The 19,915-nt window shown below is 35.9% G+C and overlaps 2 protein-coding genes across 8 annotated transcripts; one reads left to right on the forward strand and one right to left on the reverse strand.

The window, feature by feature from the left end:
- LOC140808702 (serine/threonine-protein kinase GRIK1-like) lies at positions 1-5,635 on the reverse strand. Of its 7 annotated transcripts, XM_073165879.1 has the most exons (13): positions 5,373-5,635; positions 4,856-5,061; positions 4,733-4,786; positions 4,238-4,639; positions 3,616-3,690; positions 3,488-3,532; positions 3,007-3,081; positions 2,247-2,334; positions 2,042-2,166; positions 1,455-1,550; positions 1,014-1,196; positions 860-938; positions 1-519 (listed from the first exon to the last, which is right to left on the reverse strand). In XM_073165879.1, exons 4-13 carry the CDS (start codon positions 4,529-4,531, stop codon positions 368-370), a joined length of 1,212 nt encoding a protein of 403 aa, XP_073021980.1. In that variant the 5' UTR covers positions 4,532-4,639; positions 4,733-4,786; positions 4,856-5,061; positions 5,373-5,635; the 3' UTR covers positions 1-367. The 7 variants fall into 7 exon arrangements, with proteins under 7 accessions (XP_073021980.1, XP_073021982.1, XP_073021984.1 ...); XM_073165881.1 differs by lacking the exon at positions 4,733-4,786 and having other exon boundaries at positions 5,378-5,635; XM_073165883.1 differs by lacking the exon at positions 4,733-4,786 and having other exon boundaries at positions 4,856-5,004.
- A 4,087-nt stretch (positions 5,636-9,722) lies between these two features.
- On the forward strand, positions 9,723-10,786 carry LOC140809281 (fasciclin-like arabinogalactan protein 11). The gene has a single exon (XM_073166860.1). It carries the CDS (start codon positions 9,779-9,781, stop codon positions 10,502-10,504), a length of 726 nt encoding a protein of 241 aa, XP_073022961.1. The 5' UTR covers positions 9,723-9,778; the 3' UTR covers positions 10,505-10,786.
- The last annotated feature ends 9,129 nt before the right edge of the window (positions 10,787-19,915 follow it).

The raw sequence follows: 19,915 nt of genomic DNA on the forward strand, positions 1-19,915 counted from the left end.
TGTCAAAAGTTAGCAACTTTTCCCAACACACTAAAACAACTTGGCTTAAAATAGCCAAATTTTACAGAAAATATGCCATTGTGAGTTGATTTAGAGCTAAAGTACTCCAGAAATAAAAATCTTAAATAAATGTTCAGTTGCAACCCGAAATACAACAATCCCCACACGCGAAAAACTTGGGAATCAAAAGCATCGACACTATGATCTCCCTATCGAATAAAAAGCTCTCCCTAACCTCATTTGCATTCTAGCACCACCTCCTTTAACCATCCTATTCGATTTATGTATACTTTTCAGATTCTCAAAGCGACAAATATTTGTATTACCAAAGACTTCTGTGCAGCAACATTACTTTTATAAGGATTCGTCAAGTTTGAGCATCTGCTTCACTCTCTGCAGACACTCTTTTCTCAAGATTGTTGCGCTTACACCAACACAAGTACTCAAGAATCGGCCCATCTCCTCCCATGACCCATTCGTGCTGGGCAACATCCTCTAGAGTCATCCGTAGTGTAGGATCTGCATAATAAAATCAAATAAATGGCGACACAAAAAGAGAAGTAACGTATACATGGGCAAAAATGTTTTCCATCATTTTGCAAAAGTACTCAATCAGTATATCATATACTACATAACATGATATGCTGTTTCTTAAAATTGCAAAACACGTCGTACTCCATTAAAATAATTCAAATGTATGTGATGCGACTTCACTGACCAACAAATTTTTACATGACACTGCATCTGTTATAAAATTTATCTCATTCAAAAAAATTTCTGTACAACTCACTTTTTTCCAAACTAATCTTTCAAAACACATATCCATGAATACTGAAAATGAAACCAATAACCACCTGACCTTTGCATAGAAGGCCCTCAAGCAGCTTCTTCAAGAGAGGGTTCATATCATCCGGGAGTAACAACGGGTTATTTACTATCTGAATCGAGCAAAATCGGTTAATAGACTTGAAACTTTATGAAAGATGGAAGAATTGTGATTTGACTCTCCACACCTTGTCATATGTATCTTGTAAAGTCTCTCCTAGAAAAGGGTAATTACCCAGAACCATGCAGTACAAAGTTACTCCAACTGCCCATGTATCAGCAGCTTTTCCACGATAGATTACACCTAAACAACACTCAGGTGCAGTAAATACTGGAGTTCCAGGAGACCGACGGAGCTCATCATTATCACCCTAATGCAAAATGTTAGAGCGTAATGTTGATAACTGAAAATAACTATGGTATAAGTTGACAAAGATTACTCAATGTCATTTTTCAAAAGTAATCCATTTGGATCCTCACATTCATATTTCAGTTTACCACCTCCTATGCGACAACCAAACACTCAACCATTAAAACACATATTAACAATAAATTTCTAGATAGACCACATAAGTGATTCACAAATAAAATACTCATGATTCATGCTGAAATCTACTAGTAATTCTTACCTCAAAAACCTGGCTGACGCTGAAATCCCCGATCTTAACAGTGCCAGAACCAGTAATTAATAAGTTATCAGGTTTGATATCTCCATGCACTATATTCTGTTATTATCGGAAAACAACATTCCAAGTTAATTTCCAGCTCTTTTTTTTTTTACTCGTAAAAAGTAAAATTAGATTTTTTTCAGATGGCATAAAAAATACATCCTAGAAAACAGAAAATCAACAGAATTTCTGAAACTTTTCCATGTTCGGATATCCACGTGTGGAAGTACGCTGATACGAAAGCATCTGATTTGATTCTATGATCCACAAATTTATCCAATACGAAGAAATGATGTGAATGGAATATGCAAAAAGAGGTTAATTTCCAGAATATCTGAAAATTGATTTAAGGATATTTCTACGAACTATATATTTTTTCAATTATATCGCTGTTTATGTAATAGAATATATTAAATACACATGAGTACAAATAATTCATAATTAGGTGATGTCATTTAAAAGATAACTTGAAAAATTGAGGGAAAACATATTTGAAATTATTGTGATAAACTAATTTTTTTTTCCAATAAGTAGTCTGAACATCATACATGAGAATGAAGATACATCAAACCAGAAATAATGTCACGCAAGTACTTCCGAGCAGTGTCTTCTCCTACGCTACTAACAGGACCAGTATCCTCGCAGACCCATTTGCCTTCTACATATTCAAGAACTGAACAACAGTAGTTTTATAGTCACATAAACAGAAATTATAGGCTAAAAAGGTACAAAGGAGGAGTAAGTATAGAGTACCCATAAAAAACTGATCTGTCGTGGGGTCATCGATGACCTCAATGAGATGGACAATATTTGGATGACCCAAAACTTTCATGATAGAAACCTGAAAGCACACAATTCATCTAAGTAGGAAAAACAGTGAAAGCATCAATGATAATCAGAGAATCATCAGAAGCATTTCCGAGAAGCGAGACTTTTAGAATTCATTTGTTATTCATGTTCCAATCCTTTATATTGGATGTCTAAGCATAGTGGGTTTTTTGTATACGGGAGGATCCTTCTCTTGTTTGTTTTTTACCGTTATATGTAAAAGCAAGCCATTTGTGGTGGTTTCTTCCCCCCACCCACCCCAATATAGGTAGGAAAACAGCCAAATAAAGCACAATCAAATTCAGAAAAAGCTCAAGGTACAAATGGGACAATCCATCAATGATTTGCACGTGTATTAATAAGAATTATAATACAGAAACAATAAACAGAGTATATTTGTGTATAAGTGATTCTATGATCGATAATAGCTGCTTAAAAAATAGAAATGCTATTTTGCGAACCATTTTATGGGAAACAAATGTTTTACAAACAGTTCTATATTATATTATATAAAAATGGAGGATAAAGCAATGCTGGTGACCTTTAGTTGAACTTAAATGAAATTACACACACACACATACACACACACACACACACACAAACGTTCAGTGGAATGAACGTAAATACAAGTAACATGCTCTTCACCACCCCAATAGATGACATACAAAATGAAATACTCAAGTACCTCACGGAAAACATCAGTCATGGCAGTTTCTGAGGGTCCAACTCGCAGCTTTAACAAATGAGACTTGTGAAATACCTGTGTTGAATCGTATAAAGCTATAAATTGAATATCAATAAAGCATTTATAACAAAAGGATAGCCCTTGATCCTCTGCAAATGAGTCAATTATAATCACCAACTGAGAATTTGGAACTGTGAATATAAGAACATTACTTTTTCATCCAGATACCTCCTTAACTTCTAAAGCGCAATACTTTACCCCAACATAAAGCAAAATAAAGTTCTCTGTTGATCAACATATTTGAGTATTCATGTTTGAATTATATGATCACTACAAGATTAATTGTGTGTGAAGAGGGGGTTTAATACAGATCAGAGCAAGGGGAAAATATTTTTACCCAAAAGACGGTTTTGAATTTTATAAGGATTAAGTGACTGCAGATGTAAATAGCTAAGATTTGAGCAAGACGAAAAGACATTACCTTTATTGCATAATGTTTGCCATCCAAACGGCTTCGATAGAGATTCTACACATTCAAGGCCAAAAATTAAATGTGATATTTCATACAGAAAAGCCATAAAGGTATGTATCTATAGCATTTAGTCTCACCACTTTTCCATAGCTTCCGGCACCTATTTTGTGTTCACGGACATATTCATTAACCATCTTATTTCCGTTTTCATCCTGCATTTATACAAGTTAAATACTAGCAGAATTACGTCCAATACTGAATACATTACAACCATCAAAGTAAATCTCCTTTAACCCATTAAAAAATGTAGACAATTCTAATAAAAAAAGCAGTCAAGAGCAACCTCATTCTTCCAAAATACAAATGTCCTTTAAATTTCAGCAACCACAAAGCATAACACTGTTTCAGTCCTAAGAAGCTCTCAGATGCTATACTTCAATGCGACTCAGTAAGTTTTTTACAATATTCATAAAAAGTACATTCACACTCAATGGTGGCTGGTGCCTCTTTAGATTGATGTTGGAGAATGAACCTTGTCAACACTCAGGAGCAGAAAAGAGCACCAAAGAATAAATCAAATTGCAGGAGCAGGAAGAGAATCAGGATGCAATTTGAAAATTTAAAATCACATTTTTGCCTAGTTTTGTTTGATACTGCATAAAGCAAAAATTTTATAGTGTGAGCACACAACAGCTTAGAAGATTATTATTTGCAAGTACTTGTAAGGAATAAAATAAGAGTATCTGTGTCGCAGCTAACCTCTGAACGAAGGACAATGTGAGTTTCTTTAACAGGGAACTCTCTGCAAACAAGTCCACGCTGCATCCGGAGCATGAGAATTTCCTCTGATCGTTTTGTAGGACTTTGGAAATCAGATTCACCCCCATTCCCTATATCAGTCGTGTCACCATCATAAGAGTCGTCTTCTTCATCGCCTGTCTCTTCATCCAACAAGAACTCCTGGGAAGTGTTATTGGGTAACCCCCTACTGGGTCGGATAAACTTCTTGGGTTTCTTTGCAAAGGTGAAACCAAAACACTCACAGCAACCCATTTTCTGTTACTTAGCTCAACTGAATTATCCTAAATGTAACAAAACTAAGAGTCTGAAAAACCGATAAGTTGCAATACACAACCAGCGAACAAGCTCGATCACAAAAACCTGAAGAAACAAAAATAACAAATCTAAAAATTAGGACCAGACTGTTCATTCAACAACCAATAAAAAGGATGCATGCCACAGCTGCAGCAGTACATTGTGACCGGTTACTGCAAATGGAATTACTCCATTTCAATCTATTCCAGCAGTCTGCAACATATCACAGAACATACTGAGATATATTATGTATTTCAAATTTGAATTAAAGTTAATCACTACCTCTTCTACAAGGAAAATACTCAAATTGTGCTTTACGATCAGCTACACGATTCCTTAGGATGCCATTCAGCAAAATGCATGAAACAACTGATCCAATAGAGCCCCTCCAAATTCCATGAGAACATATCGAACATTCTGTTTTCAGTTTGCTAAATGAAACAGTATAAGAAGGAAGATATATCAGTGTGGACCAAGCCTTCAATTTCCTGCTTTTCCAAATCAATTATTCCTCAGCCTTTTGCAACCACAAATCATACAACAGAAAACAACAAAACCAATGGAGTATTTTCTCAAATCAAGATGACAATATTATAATTCAACAAACGAGAAAAATAATTATAATTTTTTCTCAATCAGGACCATTTAAATTTTGTTCCAATTTCAAGAAATGGTAACGATTCCACGAGATTCAGTGAATGACATAACAAAGAAAAAAAAAATCGATGACCTAAAATTTGTAAAGTTCATAAAAGAATCCAATCAACAGAAAAGCCTAAACTCAAAAGAATTTACTCACCTTACCTCCCCTGCGAATTAGGATAATGACGAAGGATGGAAACAAAAAGAAGCCCTCGCTCAGAAATCAGCAAACGATCCGACTCTCAGAAACCCATAAAAGAAATTCCAAGTAATCATGAAGCAAATGATAAGAACAACGGAGAAGCAGGTGAGATCTCCACTCAACACCAATTCCAAAGCAAGCCCTTATATTTATTACCTTCGAAATATAATTCGGCGAAGATTCAGGTAACAAAGACGAGGGGACTTAGGAAAGAGTTGACGAGGAAAAAAATTAAGCGCGAGCCCCAATTTGAACTCCAACGAATAGAAGGATCTGAGGTTTTTGGTAAGATATGCTAGGAAGCCGATGTTTTGAAGAGACTTCTGCTCCCCTCCTGCAAATCAATGCACTTGCTCTCCAATTGATCGCGTTTCATGCGTAGAGAGGCTGATATTGAGATGGGGCCGCGTGCATATGATTTTCCCCTATATATAGCCTATACATACATAAAGTGAATAAAGTTAAAAATAGTATTTTTACTTTAAAAAAATATTAAGCTAATTGCTAGGAGGTATAATAGATATTTTGAAAATTAATATAAAACAAAATAAAATATTTTACTTTTAATTTTGAAATTTTAATATGCTCCACATTTTATCACAAGCTTTTTACAAATTTTGTACACACATATTCTTAGGTGTTTTGTAAAAAAATATACATAAACGAAATTTTGTACATACATCCCTGCTACAGGTTGAGATAATCTATGAAACTAAACTTAAGAATAAAATGGTATATTTTTTTTCTTTATTTTATGTGATATTTATAATTAATAAAAATTATTAAGAATATTTTAAATGAAACAATTTTAATACTTAACATGCAAAAGTATTGCATTTGAACTTTTTATGGTTGAAGCAAAGTTTTATAATATAAAGATTTTATTCTCATATTTTAAAAACTTTTTTGAAAGATTATAAAATCTCAATATTTTTTTTAGTTTTGGAAGGAAAATTGTGACCTTAATTGTACCGTGTAAGAAACAAAAGGTAAGCCATGTCCAAAATAATACACAGAAGAATTGAAACATGATATCTAACATTATTCCGGTCAAAATCTTACTCATCTAGACCACACTATGTTAGAGTTCCTCAGAACAGCTTCAACGGGGCCAGTCATTATATGTAATAGCCTCAAGTATACTTCTAAGATGCTTCGATCGAATTCGAAAACCCGACAAATTTCAGTCAATTAAGATTAAGAACTATCCTGATAACCTCCTCTTTCCTGGTCAGGTCAATAAAATCATGAAATATTTCGATTTATTTAACTCAACTAGCTGCATGAAGCTTCTACAGCTAAGCTCTTTGTAACATTTGCAGAAGGGTCACCAAAAGCATTCACAGAGACCTCAAAACTGCATTTTGCCTTCCCCATACAAACCTGCAAAAGAGGTTGTAATCTCAAGTCATATGAGCAAAAGACATCTCTAGTGTCGAAAATCAAGGGAAAAGACAAGGGCTGACCTGGTGGACTATTCGCCTAGCACGTTTGCTCCTGCATAGACCATGTGAGAAACTACCGCATGCTCCATGAGGATTTCCGAAGCTCACGTATTGGAGCTCTGATATGACTTGATTAGGAGAGGGATACTGGAGAGAAAGGGTCGGTTTTACATTCTTGCTTTGTAAGTGGTCAGAGGTCCACATATCTAATGGGATCGGGTAATTTTCTGAAACTTTGGAACATATATGTCCCGTTTCTCTAGTTCCAAAAGATATAGCAGTTGGATTGCCACCGGCTTCTTCCAACAGAACCAGGACGTTTCCGAATGGTTTAAGCCATGATCGTGGGACGTGGTATCTGCGAGATTATACTCATTAAGACATGAATATTAGTTAGTGGTTAGAATAAGGAGTTCAGTAGAAATTTTGGTGTGTTGAATTTTTTCCTGGAAACGAGATCGATATGGACAAGTGACATATAAAAGATTGACAAGGATATTTAAAATGTATGCTTTGTAGCCCAAGGATCTGGTGGTACAGAATCGATGAACATGGTTCCCCAAATGAACTTGGAAAAATGCAGAAATATCTGGATCAGATTGTTTTTTATTGCTATTTTCAGTTAACTTCGTCATTACATTTGTCCTGGAATTTATCTGATGATTTTTTATACTCTTAATCAATGTATTGGATTTCTGGGCCTAGATTCGATGGAATACATTTGATGGTACTTAATAGGTTTTCTTCTGGTTATAATTTTTGGTTGACAGTATTAGTAATTTATAATTTGGTAATAATTTGTAATTGTAGCAAAACTTAAAGCTTCTATTTAGATTTGATTTTGAACTCTTTGAATCTACTGTCTATGACCCATAGCTCTCAACAATTGCAGGAGAAATTTCTTGATCTGTTCAGCAGGGAGGCTTATGCTTTTGCATTTCTCCATCGCAAAAGTTATATAGCTTACGACCATTTATGTAATGCTTCTCTCTATAGTTTTGTTGGATATGTTTTAAACTTAAGCATTCGACGGGTGTGTTTATATCTAAAATTCAATGTTGCATATGATGTCCGCTATTGTATTCGAATTTCAACTTTTTTAGGGCAAAATTCAAGACTATTTTATTATGAAGTTAAAGGATTTAAATGATTGAGATTCAAGAATCGAGATATGAAATGTTTGTTGAGTGTCCCTTTTATTTCTGAAGATCATCCAGAAAATGGCTGTTACTACTATAATTTCTTGTGTGATCACATTTTCTAGAAGTGCTACTAATCATATGATGCTGTATCACCATGTGAGAAAGTCTGATGCATATGGAACATATACATAGAGCGCAACATTCTTTATATTGGTTTATGATATCTCCTACAGTACAATGTTTACTCACATTTTTTGCGCAAAGGTTCAAATATCTTTTTTCAGTGGTATGGTTTATTTTAGTTTATTTATCAGTAGTAGCATAATTTCACATTAATCCAGTGTATTGATTTTCTTCTGTAAAAAATTTATGCAGCTTCTGTTGTTTCTAAACGAAAGAGATTTGACTTTGTCTTGGTATGGTGCTTTCCCTTCCTTTATTACAAACTCTTATGAGTTAGCAACATCTTATGTTCTACATGGATTGGAGCCCGATCCTTCTTGACTCATTTGCATATCTTGAAATTATGTTTTTTGTTAGATTTCGTTCCCGAGAGGATGAAGGCCGAGTGCAGATTTCAGAGTCAGAGAAGTAAAATTTTTGGAATCTCGGTAGCAGAACCTGATACTTGTTTTGTAGAATCTAATTGAGCACCTTCCTGCATTGTTGGTTCTATACTTGACATGGTGGCAGAATAGTTCTGGGTTTTAGTACACATACAACACATTCTTTAAATTTGTTTCTTCTTTTCCAAGAATAGGTAGGCTCTCATATTGCGTTTTGTGCTCTAGTACAAGGTATAGTCCTCGGAGACTAATCCTTTTTTAATTAATGTATTGATTAGCATTTGTAATCCTTGTTCTGTATTTTTGTTCCATATTCCTTCTCCATCAGGCTTTCTTGACGTATACTTTTACTATGGGTGAGTACGTTGTTGAACATGGGAATTACCTTAAAAACAATTGTGATCAAGTTGTCTTGTCTTAATTATTGATGAAAATAGAATATCAAATTTTTACCAAGCATCGGAGGGTGATAAATGGTCGGTCTTCACTAATCACTATCAATAATTTGATTGAGATCAGTTCAGATTTAACGTTCGTGTGCTGTATCATTCATTTATTATAAGATTAGACCCCCACCCTCGATCAAAACCCCAATTAATTCAATCAAATTTGTGAGAAAATTGTTCGTTTAGAAAAAGGAATCGCGTTAACATCAGAAACAATGCAACTAACTTCACGTACGCTGGCATAATCATTGAAGGATACTTAATTCTTAAGCCTGTCGCCACCAAATCACATTTAAAACCAATATCTGTACAAGTAAAGGAAAAAGCCAATCATGCATATTCATCAATCGTACCTCAACGCCCCTGATAATGTTCTCTATTTCCTGCGATTCTAAGCAATCCATGTCTGATATCTTCTCCGTCTCCCAGTGCTTTGTACTGATAAAAATCGAGCTAAATGATAATATATATTATTCTAATATATATATAAGAATTAATTAGCATTTTTTTAAAAAAAATTATGGTAAAATTTTAAAGACATGTGCCATTGAACAACACATGAATAATTGCTAATAAATTGAATTGTTACTAATACTTCAACCTCTCACCAACTATGTAGGGTACAGTCCATCTCATTTTTGTAACTAAAAATTGCCAAGTAAAATGCCACTTCACCTAACAATTTCCATTCTCATAAAAACCCTACTCCCTTCTCTTCAAAACCACACCACCTTCTAATCTATCCATCCTCCAAAAAAAAATATGGACCAAAAGATCCCTTTGATCTTCTCTGTCCCATTTTTTCTACTGCTTCTCTTCCAATGCACCAAAACCTTAGCTCAGCCACCGGCCACCGCCCCCTCTGGTCCAACCAACATAACCAGAATCCTCGAAAAAGCCGGCCAGTTCACCACATTCATACGTCTCCTACAAATCACACTACTAGGAGATCAAATCGATACCCAACTCAACAACTCCAACCAGGGTTTAACAGTCTTCGCTCCAACCGATAACGCCTTTTCGAGCCTCAAAACGGGCACGCTCAACACTTTAACCAATCAAGATAAGGTGGCATTGGTCCAGTTTCATGTCCTTCCGACTTTCCTGTCCATGTCACAGTTCCAAACTGTGAGCAATCCACTGAGAACTCAGGCCGGGGACACCAGAAACGGGGAGTTCCCATTGAACGTCACAACTTCCGGGAACCAGGTTAACATTTCCACCGGAGTCGACGATGCCACCTTGGGGAACACCGTGTATACCGACAATCAGCTGGCTGTGTATCAGGTGGACAAGGTTCTTCTTCCTTGGAGCATCTTCGGCCCGCCTTCTCCTGCTCCGGCACCGGTGTCTGGTGGTACTGAGAATAAGAAAGCCAACTCGGCTGCCGCTACTGATTCTCCGGCTGATTCTTCTGGGGCAACTGGTGATGCTGTGCCTGGCGCGGTGGCCTTTGGAGCTGCGTTGTTTGGAATATTTTATTTGTGACGATTTTTAGGAGCCCAATTGTCCGATGATGTGATTTTATTCGGGTTTGGATTTGGATTCAAATGTAATGGTCCGGGTTCAGGCCCATTTTACATTCTCGTAAGCGGTAAGGTAAGCATGGGGACAAAAAACTAAATTAAAATTAAAAATTTTGTGACATCGAGTCAATTTTCTCCATATTTTTTTCCAAATTCAATTGTTTTCATTTCTCTTTTGCTTTTATGTACTTACGATTTGTGTATTGTGAGATTATTATGTTATTAAGGGATTTGTTTGAGATAATCGAAATGTCTGCTTAGTTGTTTGAAGATGTGAAATATTGGATTTATTATAAAGTTGGGACAATTTTATATATCTTAGACATCGTTTGGTTCGATCGGTATGATATAATGTGATAACTAGTTATTGAATAATTAATCATTTGATTTTATAAATATTACACAAAATAGAACAATAAAACAAAATATATGATGAACGTGTATTAGAAATTTATTAAAAATCTGGATAACAAATAAAAATTTAGTGTCTTGGTCTAGATTTTTTTCTTTCCTTTTTTCATTTAATAATTTCAAATTGAAGTATGCCCCATTATTAAATTTTATGAATATGATATTGTTTCTATTTGAATATTAATCAATAATTTCAAATTGAAGTATGACCCATTATTAAATTTTATGAATATGATATGGTTTCTATTTGAATATAAATCAAATTAATTACAAAAACGACTATACAAGCATGATACACGTCGCTGACATAATATTATAATTTATGGTACTATATTATTAATATATGGTATTATAATAACTATACAATTGGATAGTTTAGAGATAAACTATATATATAATTATTTAAAATAAAATTTAGCTAGTTACAACTTCGAAATTAATGAACAAGTGAAGACGAGCTTGAGTAATTATTTGCATATTTTGGGAGAGCGCAAATTGCATTATTATTACTCTTATTAATTTTATTTAGTAGGTTTCTTGTTATACAGTATCACAGATTTATATTCATGAGACGAGTTGATTTGTTCCATATATAGAATAAAAAGTAATATTTTCGGAATAAAAGTCATATTTTTCATGAATTGTGTGACGATTTTTTTTTTGTTTAGATACATTATTTATAAAATATTATTCTTAGTTGAAGAGTACTTTGGCAGTGCACTTTACAGGCAATAATAATTGACAGTGTTACGAATGGTTTTAGGGACGCAGTTCATATAGTAAAATGATAATTCCAACATCTTATATTTGATGGTTATATTTTAATACTTCAAATTGTGTGAGAAAGAATTACCCTATTTAGTTTTAGGAAATGGAATTTGTACGATTGCATTAATATGTTTTTTTTTATTAGGATGGTTGTTTGAGTATTAAAAATATGACATTTTCCAAAACAAGAATTTATTTTGAAATAAATTCTATTTGTATTTATTATGGATACATGGTGTATTTCTAATTATATATATTTGAAAAATCTGAATCGACGTGAAAATTATTTCAAATTATTGTTTGCTTGATATAATCTTTTGTAAATGATAAGAATATACCCTAACAAAAAAATATTAAATAAAAATTCGCTCAAATTATGTAGCCTATATTTTAATATTTAATTTCTCTGTGACACATACCATCTCATGTGACATGTATTCTTTTTGTTAGATCAAGCACATTACAAATATTTTTCATAAATTATGACAACGTGATTCAAAGCAACATTGTTACGCCTTAAACGCATACAAATCTCGAGGATGAGATTAATGTTTTTAATGCTATAACATATCCCAAAGTTTTTGTTTTGATGATACCAAAACTTGGATTAAAAATGTACTAATGTTTTATATTGAGGCATGCAGGAAATTAAGAACAAGGTTACGTTCGGAAGATCCGAAATTTGGTTCGGACGTTCCGAAATTGTGCCAATCAAAAGCAAAATAGAAGCTGTTCAGAAGCTGCGAGGAGCAAGTTCGGACGTTCCGAAGACTGGATCGGACGTTCCGAACACAAGCAATCAAATCACTTCAATCCGGAGACAAATTGATCTGACTGTTGATTGAGTAGATTTCGGACGCTACGATGGACATGATCGGAAGCTACGAAGTGTTGAAGATTTCAAATCTCCGGAAACGCGGGAATGTTCGGACGGTACGAACTGGAGTTCGGACCTTCCGAAGTTGTTCATACACTTTCTAAAAGAACTGTTCAGAAGAAACGAAGTTTGATCGGTCCCTTCGAAGCATATGTTCGGACCCTACGAAGTCAAGAACGGAAGATCCGAAGTCATTCCAGAATTACGCAAATTGATCACATCGGACGTTCCGAAGTATAAACAGAAGATCCGAACCTTGGCGTCCAAGACTAGTATAAATAGGCCTTTGAGGATGCATTCTCAATCATCCCACTCCATTCTCTCTTGTCTCTTACAAAGCTTTCTACTATCTCTTGTGTGCGTTGATTAAAAGAGTTGTAATATCAAAAGAGTTGTAGAAAAAGAGTAAAAGTAATACTCTCGAGTGGGTTGTAAAGTTCGTGGATATCCTTGGAGCCCTCAAGGCCAAGTAGACGCATCGAGGCGTGGTTGTAAAAGCTAGCTTGAAGCTCCTGAAGCCAAGTCGTCATAGTGATACCTCGATCCTCATCGAGAAGGGGAGACGTAGACGATTCTTCGTCGAACTTCCATAAACATCTCTATCCCTCTTTACTTTACGCATTTACTTTACTACGCATTTATTTTACGCACTTACTTTACGCATTCATTTTTATTTGTGATTGTCCCTCAAGTCTTCCGCTTGCAATTTTTGCAAACTCGTTTTAAAAATGCTAAAGGGCCTTAAAGAACCTATTCACCCCCCCTTTAGGTTCTTCAAGTGGTATCAGAGCCAGGTTTTTCAAAATCTTTTAAAATGGCCAATCTAGCAAGCGAGTATGCCCAAGGACAATCCACAAATCGTCCCCCTCTTTTCAATGGTACCAATTACGGATATTGGAAGAATAGAATATCTCTATACATCCAATCCGTCGATTACGACCTTTGGAAAATAACGGTGAAAGGTCCCTATATCCCCATGAAAACGGTGGATGATAAGGAAATTCCTAAGGGAATGGATGACCTCACCAAGGACGATATGAAACTTATCTCTCAAAATGCTAAAGCTATGAATATTCTTCATTGTTCCCTAGATATGAAAGAATACAACCGAATCTCGGCTTGCACCTCCGCCAAAGAGATTTGGGACAAATTGGAGATTTGCCACGAGGGAACCAATCAAGTCAAAGAAACGAAGATAGATCTTCTCCAACTCAAGTACGAGACCTTTGAGATGGAACCCAAGGAGGATATCGACACCATGTTCCGGCGGCTCACCCAAATCATCAATGAGCTTGCCCAACTTGGTGAGAACTACCCAACTAAACAAGTGTGGAGGAGAGCCCTTCGAGCACTACCGGCGGAATGGGATGCAAAGCGCACGGCTATCATTGAATCCAACAAGGGAGATGCGGCATCCTACAACCTTGATCAACTTCATGGGACCCTAAAGACCCATGAACTTGAAGTATCTACCCGGAAGGAGACAAAGAAAGATGACGACAAAGTAAAGGCGAAAGGGATCGCCTTGACCAGTCAACTTGAAGATAGCGACGATGAAGAAATGGCACTCCTCACTAGAAAGTTCAAAAGATTCATGCGGAGTTCCAACTTCAACAAGAAGGACAAAAAGATTGAGAAGGAAGTGACCTGCTACAACTGTCAACAAAAGGGTCACTATACAAACGAGTGTCCCTCCAAGAAGAAGGCCGGCAAAGACAAGAAGAAGGCCCTTCTAGCCACGTGGAGCGACAGCGACAACGAAGAGGAGTCTACCCTATGCTTCATGGCAAAGGAAGATCATCTGACCGACTCGGATGACGACGAGGTACCCTCTTACGATGAATTACTCTCCGCTTACACTAGTATGTACAATAAGGCTAAGTCACTTAGAAATGAGAATAAGCAACTTAAAACTGAACTAGAAGCTAGGATGCATGACAACACTAAGCTCAAGACAAACCTAAGAGACTTAGAGAAAGCCTTCAACAAGTTCAATGTGAGTAGCGGTAAACTAGAAAACCTCTTGAGCATGCAAAGGTGTAACTTCGACAAAGGAGGTCTAGGATATGAAAAGAAATCAGTCAACTTCGCTAGTCTTATCGCAAAGGCAAAACTAAGAACACCACCAACATGCACTTACTGTTGTAAGATAGGCCACATAAGACCTAAATGCAAGAAACTTAGACACCAACACAATAAGAATAGTTATTGGAAATGGATCCCCAAATCCCCAACTACTACTAACCTCAAAGGACCCAAAGAAACGGGTACCAACTATCAAATTGTATCTCAATCTTATAGGGACAAAGGGGAGACAAGTTATCGAGCACTTGGTATCTTGACAGTGGATGCTCTCGACACATGACGGGAGAAAAGAAGCTGCTACAATCCATTCGACCAAAAGAAAAGGGATCGGTGACCTTTGGAGACAACAGCAAAGGGATCATAGAAGGCATCGGCTCAATAGGTACATCTAACTCTACTATTATTGATGATGTACTTCTTGTGAAAGAACTTAAGCATAACCTCCTAAGCATTAGTCAATTGTGCGATAGGGGTTATGAAGTCAAATTCACACCACACGATTGCACTGTATTACTCACAACTGACAAATCCATTAGTTTCAAATGTTATAGAAGTGAAAATGTTTACAAGGTCGATTTAAAGATTTCATCTTTTTCAAAAATAAAAAGCCTTGTAACATTAAATGTTGATGACAACATTCTTTGGCATAGACGACTTGGTCATGTTGGGATGAGCACCATAGAAAAACTTTTAAAACTTGACCTAGATTCCGGAATGCCAAAGCTGAATTTAAAATTAGATTCTTTTTGTGATGCTTGTCAACTTGGTAAACACACAAAGGAATCTTTCAAAAATAAAAATTTTGTATCCACTTCTATGCCCCTTGAATTACTTCACCTAGATTTATGTGGTCCCTCGAGGACAACTAGTCTAGGAGGTAAATCCTATGCTTTTGTCATTGTGGATGATTTTTCACGTTTTACTTGGACATTGTTTTTAGCCCACAAAAGTGATGCCTTTGATCATTTCAAAATTCTTGTCAAAAAGGTTGAAAATGAGAAAAATCTTTTGATCAAACAAATCCGTAGTGACCACGGAACGGAATTTCAAAATGAAAATTTTTCAATTTTTTGTCAAAGCAAAGGCATTGGTCACAACTTTTCTTGTCCTAGAACTCCTCAACAAAACGGTGTCGTTGAGAGGAAGAATAGGACCCTAGTAGAGATTGCAAGGACCATGCTATGTGAGCATTCTCTACCAAAATATTTTTGGGCTGAAGCGATGAGTTCTGCTTGTTACATCATCAATCGCGTATCAATAAGGCCAATTCTCAAGAAAACTCCATACGAACTATGGAGAGGGAGAAAGCCTAACATTTCTTACTTCCACGCTTTTGGATCAAAATGCTTCATCCACAACAATGGTAAGGACAACCTGGGTAAGTTCGATGCTAAATCGGACAAAGGTATCTTTCTTGGTTACTCTACTTCTAGCAAAGCATATAGAGTCTTTAATAAACGCACTTTACTAGTTGAAGAATCTATTCATGTCATATTTGATGAAACTAACCCTTGCTTGCCTAGACCTGTTGTTTCTGATGATGACGATATAGATATCCTTGGCGAAGAGTTGGAGTCCACAAGCCTAGATGATGTTCCTAAAGATCAAGATGACGCACCTCTTCCGAAGGAGTGGACTACACACAAGGATCATCCCATGGACCTCATCATTGGTAGCCCATCGAAGGGAGTATCTACTCGCTCCTCTAATATGTGCAATTATCTTGCTTTTCTTTCTCACATAGAGCCTAAGAACATAGAAGAAGCTTTACTTGATGATTCTTGGATTATTGCTATGCAAGATGAACTAAATGAATTTAGAAGGAATAAAGTTTGGAATCTTGTACCTAGACCCACTGATAGACCTGTCATAGGAACTAAATGGGTATTTAGGAACAAGTTAGATGAGCATGGTACAATCACTAGAAATAAAGCTAAGCTAGTAGCTAAAGGATATAGTCAAGAAGAGGGAATTGATTATGATGAGACTTATGCCCCTGTTGCTAGACTAGAATCCATTCGCATGCTACTTGCTTTTACTTGCTCTAGAGACTTTAAATTGTTTCAAATGGATGTTAAAAGTGCTTTTCTTAATGGTGATTTGAAAGAAGAAGTGTATGTTGAGCAACCTGTTGGTTTTGAAGATGTGCACTTATCTGATTATGTGTATAAACTTGATAAGGCTTTGTATGGTTTGAAACAAGCTCCTAGAGCTTGGTATGAGAAATTGTCTACTTTCTTGCTGTCTAATGGTTTTTGTAGGGGTAAAGTTGATATTACCTTGTTTACCTTGACTAAAGATAATGATTTGCTGATAGTACAAATATATGTAGATGATATTATTTTTGGTGCTACTAATGAACACTTGTGTAGAGATTTTTCTAAGCTTATGCAGGATCACTTTGAGATGAGCATGATGGGCGAGCTCAACTACTTCCTTGGTCTCCAAATCAAGCAATGCAAGGATGGTTTCTTTGTCAACCAAGGGAAGTACATCAAGGGGATGCTCAAAAAGTTTGGGATGGAGTCTTCCAAAGCCTCATCCACACCTATGAGCACGACAGTCAGACTCGACAAAGATGAGGGAGGTAAACCTGTTGACCAAAAGTTATTTCGTAGCATGATTGGCTCCCTACTCTATGCGACTGCTAGTAGACCTGACATTATGTTTAGTGTTTGCTTGTGTGCACGATTTCAATCATGTCCAAAGGAATCACACTTATTCGCCTTAAAACGCATTTTCAAATATCTTTCAAATACTCCAAATCTCGGATTATGGTATTCTAAGAACTCATTTTTCGATTTAAAAGCTTACTGTGATGCCGACTTTGGAGGATATAAGGTGGATAGAAAGAGCACTAGTGGTACTTGTTTCTTTTTGGGAAATTGCTTGGTGTCATGGTTTTCTAAAAAGCAAAACTGTGTTGCACTTTCAACGACCGAGGCCGAGTATATGGCTGCCGGTAGTTGTTGTGCACAAATTCTTTGGATGAAGTATCAATTACTCGACTATGGTGTTACTTTTTCAAAAATTCCAATCTTTTGTGATAATACAAGCACCATATGTCTAACAAAGAATCCAGTTCAACATTCTCGTACAAAACATATTGACATTCGACATCATTTTATTCGTGATCACATTGAGCAAAATGATGTTGAACTTCACTATGTTGACACCAAGAATCAAATTGCTGATATTTTTACAAAACCACTAGATGAATCTACTTTTACTCGTTTGCGTGGTGAACTTGGCATGATTGAGTTGTAAACATTAGTCAAATACTCTCGTACATATTTGTTAAATTGAGGGGGAGTATTATTAATGTGAGCATTATAATGTCGGATAATACAAATTAATTGTATTTATCCATAATTATGGCTCAACATTCTTTTATGTGCTAAATATTTTAAATTTTAGGTGTTCCTCATCTTGGCTACTTCGGAATCACCGTTCCTTATTCGGATGCTTCGTTTCACTTCGGATCCACCGAACGTGTTCGGATATTTTACCTGTTTATTTGTCTCTCTTTATGCTTATGTCTTTTTGATTATCGCAAAAAGGGGGAGAATTTATTTGGTTAAAATTGCTATTAATTCAACCTCTTAGACTTGTTATTTGATTAAGGGGGAGTTATTTAATAACCATTAGATTATGTTGATTATTGTTTCTCAATTTTTAACCAAGTTTTGTGATCATCAAAAAGGGGGAGATTGTTACGCCTTAAACGCATACAAATCTCGAGGATGAGATTAATGTTTTTAATGCTGTAACATATCCCAAAGTTTTTGTTTTGATGATACCAAAACTTGGATTAAAAATGTACTAATGTTTTATATTGAGGCATGCAGGAAATTAAGAACAAGGTTACGTTCGGAAGATCCGAAATTTGGTTCGGACGTTCCGAAATTGTGCCAATCAGAAGCAAAATAGAAGCTGTTCGGAAGCTGCGAGGAGCAAGTTCGGACGTTCCGAAGACTGGATCGGACGTTCCGAACACAAGCAATCAAATCACTTCAATCCGGAGACAAATTGATCTGACTGTTGATTGAGTAGATTTCGGACGCTACGATGGACATGATCGGAAGCTACGAAGTGTTGAAGATTTCAAATCTCCGGAAACGCGGGAATGTTCGGACGGTACCAACTGGAGTTCGGACCTTCCGAAGTTGTTCATACACTGTCTAAAAGAACTGTTCAGAAGAAACGAAGTTTGATCGGTCCCTCCGAAGCATATGTTCGGACCCTACGAAGTCAAGAACGGAAGATCCGAAGTCATTCCAGAATTACGCAAATTGATCACATCGGACGTTCCGAAGTATAAACAGAAGATCCGAACCTTGGCGTCCAAGACTAGTATAAATAGGCCTTTGAGGATGCATTCTCAATCATCCCACTCCATTCTCTCTTGTCTCTTACAAAGCTTTCTACTATCTCTTGTGTGCGTTGATTAAAAGAGTTGTAATATCAAAAGAGTTGTAGAAAAAGAGTGAAAGTAATACTCTCGAGTGGGTTGTAAAGTTCGTGGCTATCCTTGGAGCCCTCAAGGCCAAGTAGACGCATCGAGGCGTGGTTGTAAAAGCTAGCTTGGAGCTCCTGAAGCCAAGTCGTCATAGTGATACCTCGATCCTCATCGAGAAGGGGAGACGTAGACGATTCTTCGTCGAACTTCCATAAACATCTCTATCCCTCTTTACTTTACGCATTTACTTTACTACGCATTTATTTTACGCACTTACTTTACGCATTCATTTTTATTTGTAATTGTCCCTCAAGTCTTCCGCTTGCAATTTTTGCAAACTCGTTTTAAAAACGCTAAAGGGCCTTAAAGAACCTATTCACCCCCTCTTTAGGTTCTTCAAACATTTTCATTTATTATATATATATATATATATATATATATATATATATATATATATATATATATATATATATATATATATATATAACACACACACACAACACTCTACAGTCTACAGTCACATATTTGAACATATATAAACTAAATAGGTAAGAAAATGCCATTAATTAGTTATTAATTTTTGTGAACGACTGATTATTATAAACTCATTGAAATAGAAAGTGCTTATCTATTGAAAATCCACAGGATCTATGTCAACATATAAGGAATAACAGTAATTCTGAAGCTCAAATCGTTGATGACTTGAAGCCCTGACACCTAAGTCCCGAATTTAGGACATGCTCGACTTGAGTTCGAAATTTAATTATAACAAT

The sequence above is a fragment of the Primulina eburnea genome, chromosome 13, assembly GCF_022965805.1.
Source record: "Primulina eburnea isolate SZY01 chromosome 13, ASM2296580v1, whole genome shotgun sequence".
Taxonomy (NCBI): Eukaryota; Viridiplantae; Streptophyta; class Magnoliopsida; order Lamiales; family Gesneriaceae; genus Primulina; species Primulina eburnea.

Coding starts and splice junctions, on each gene's coding strand:
- LOC140808702 (XM_073165881.1), bottom strand. CDS start 4,531: ATGGGTTGCTGTGAGTGTTTTGGTTTCACCTTTGCAAAGAAACCCAAG. Junction 3,082..3,487: donor GCAAACATTATGCAATAAAG/GTAATGTCTTTT, acceptor GATTCAACACAG/GTATTTCACAAGTCTCATTT. Junction 2,167..2,246: donor GACAGATCAGTTTTTTATGG/GTACTCTATACT, acceptor ACTGTTGTTCAG/TTCTTGAATATGTAGAAGGC.
- LOC140809281 (XM_073166860.1), top strand. CDS start 9,779: ATGGACCAAAAGATCCCTTTGATCTTCTCTGTCCCATTTTTTCTACTG.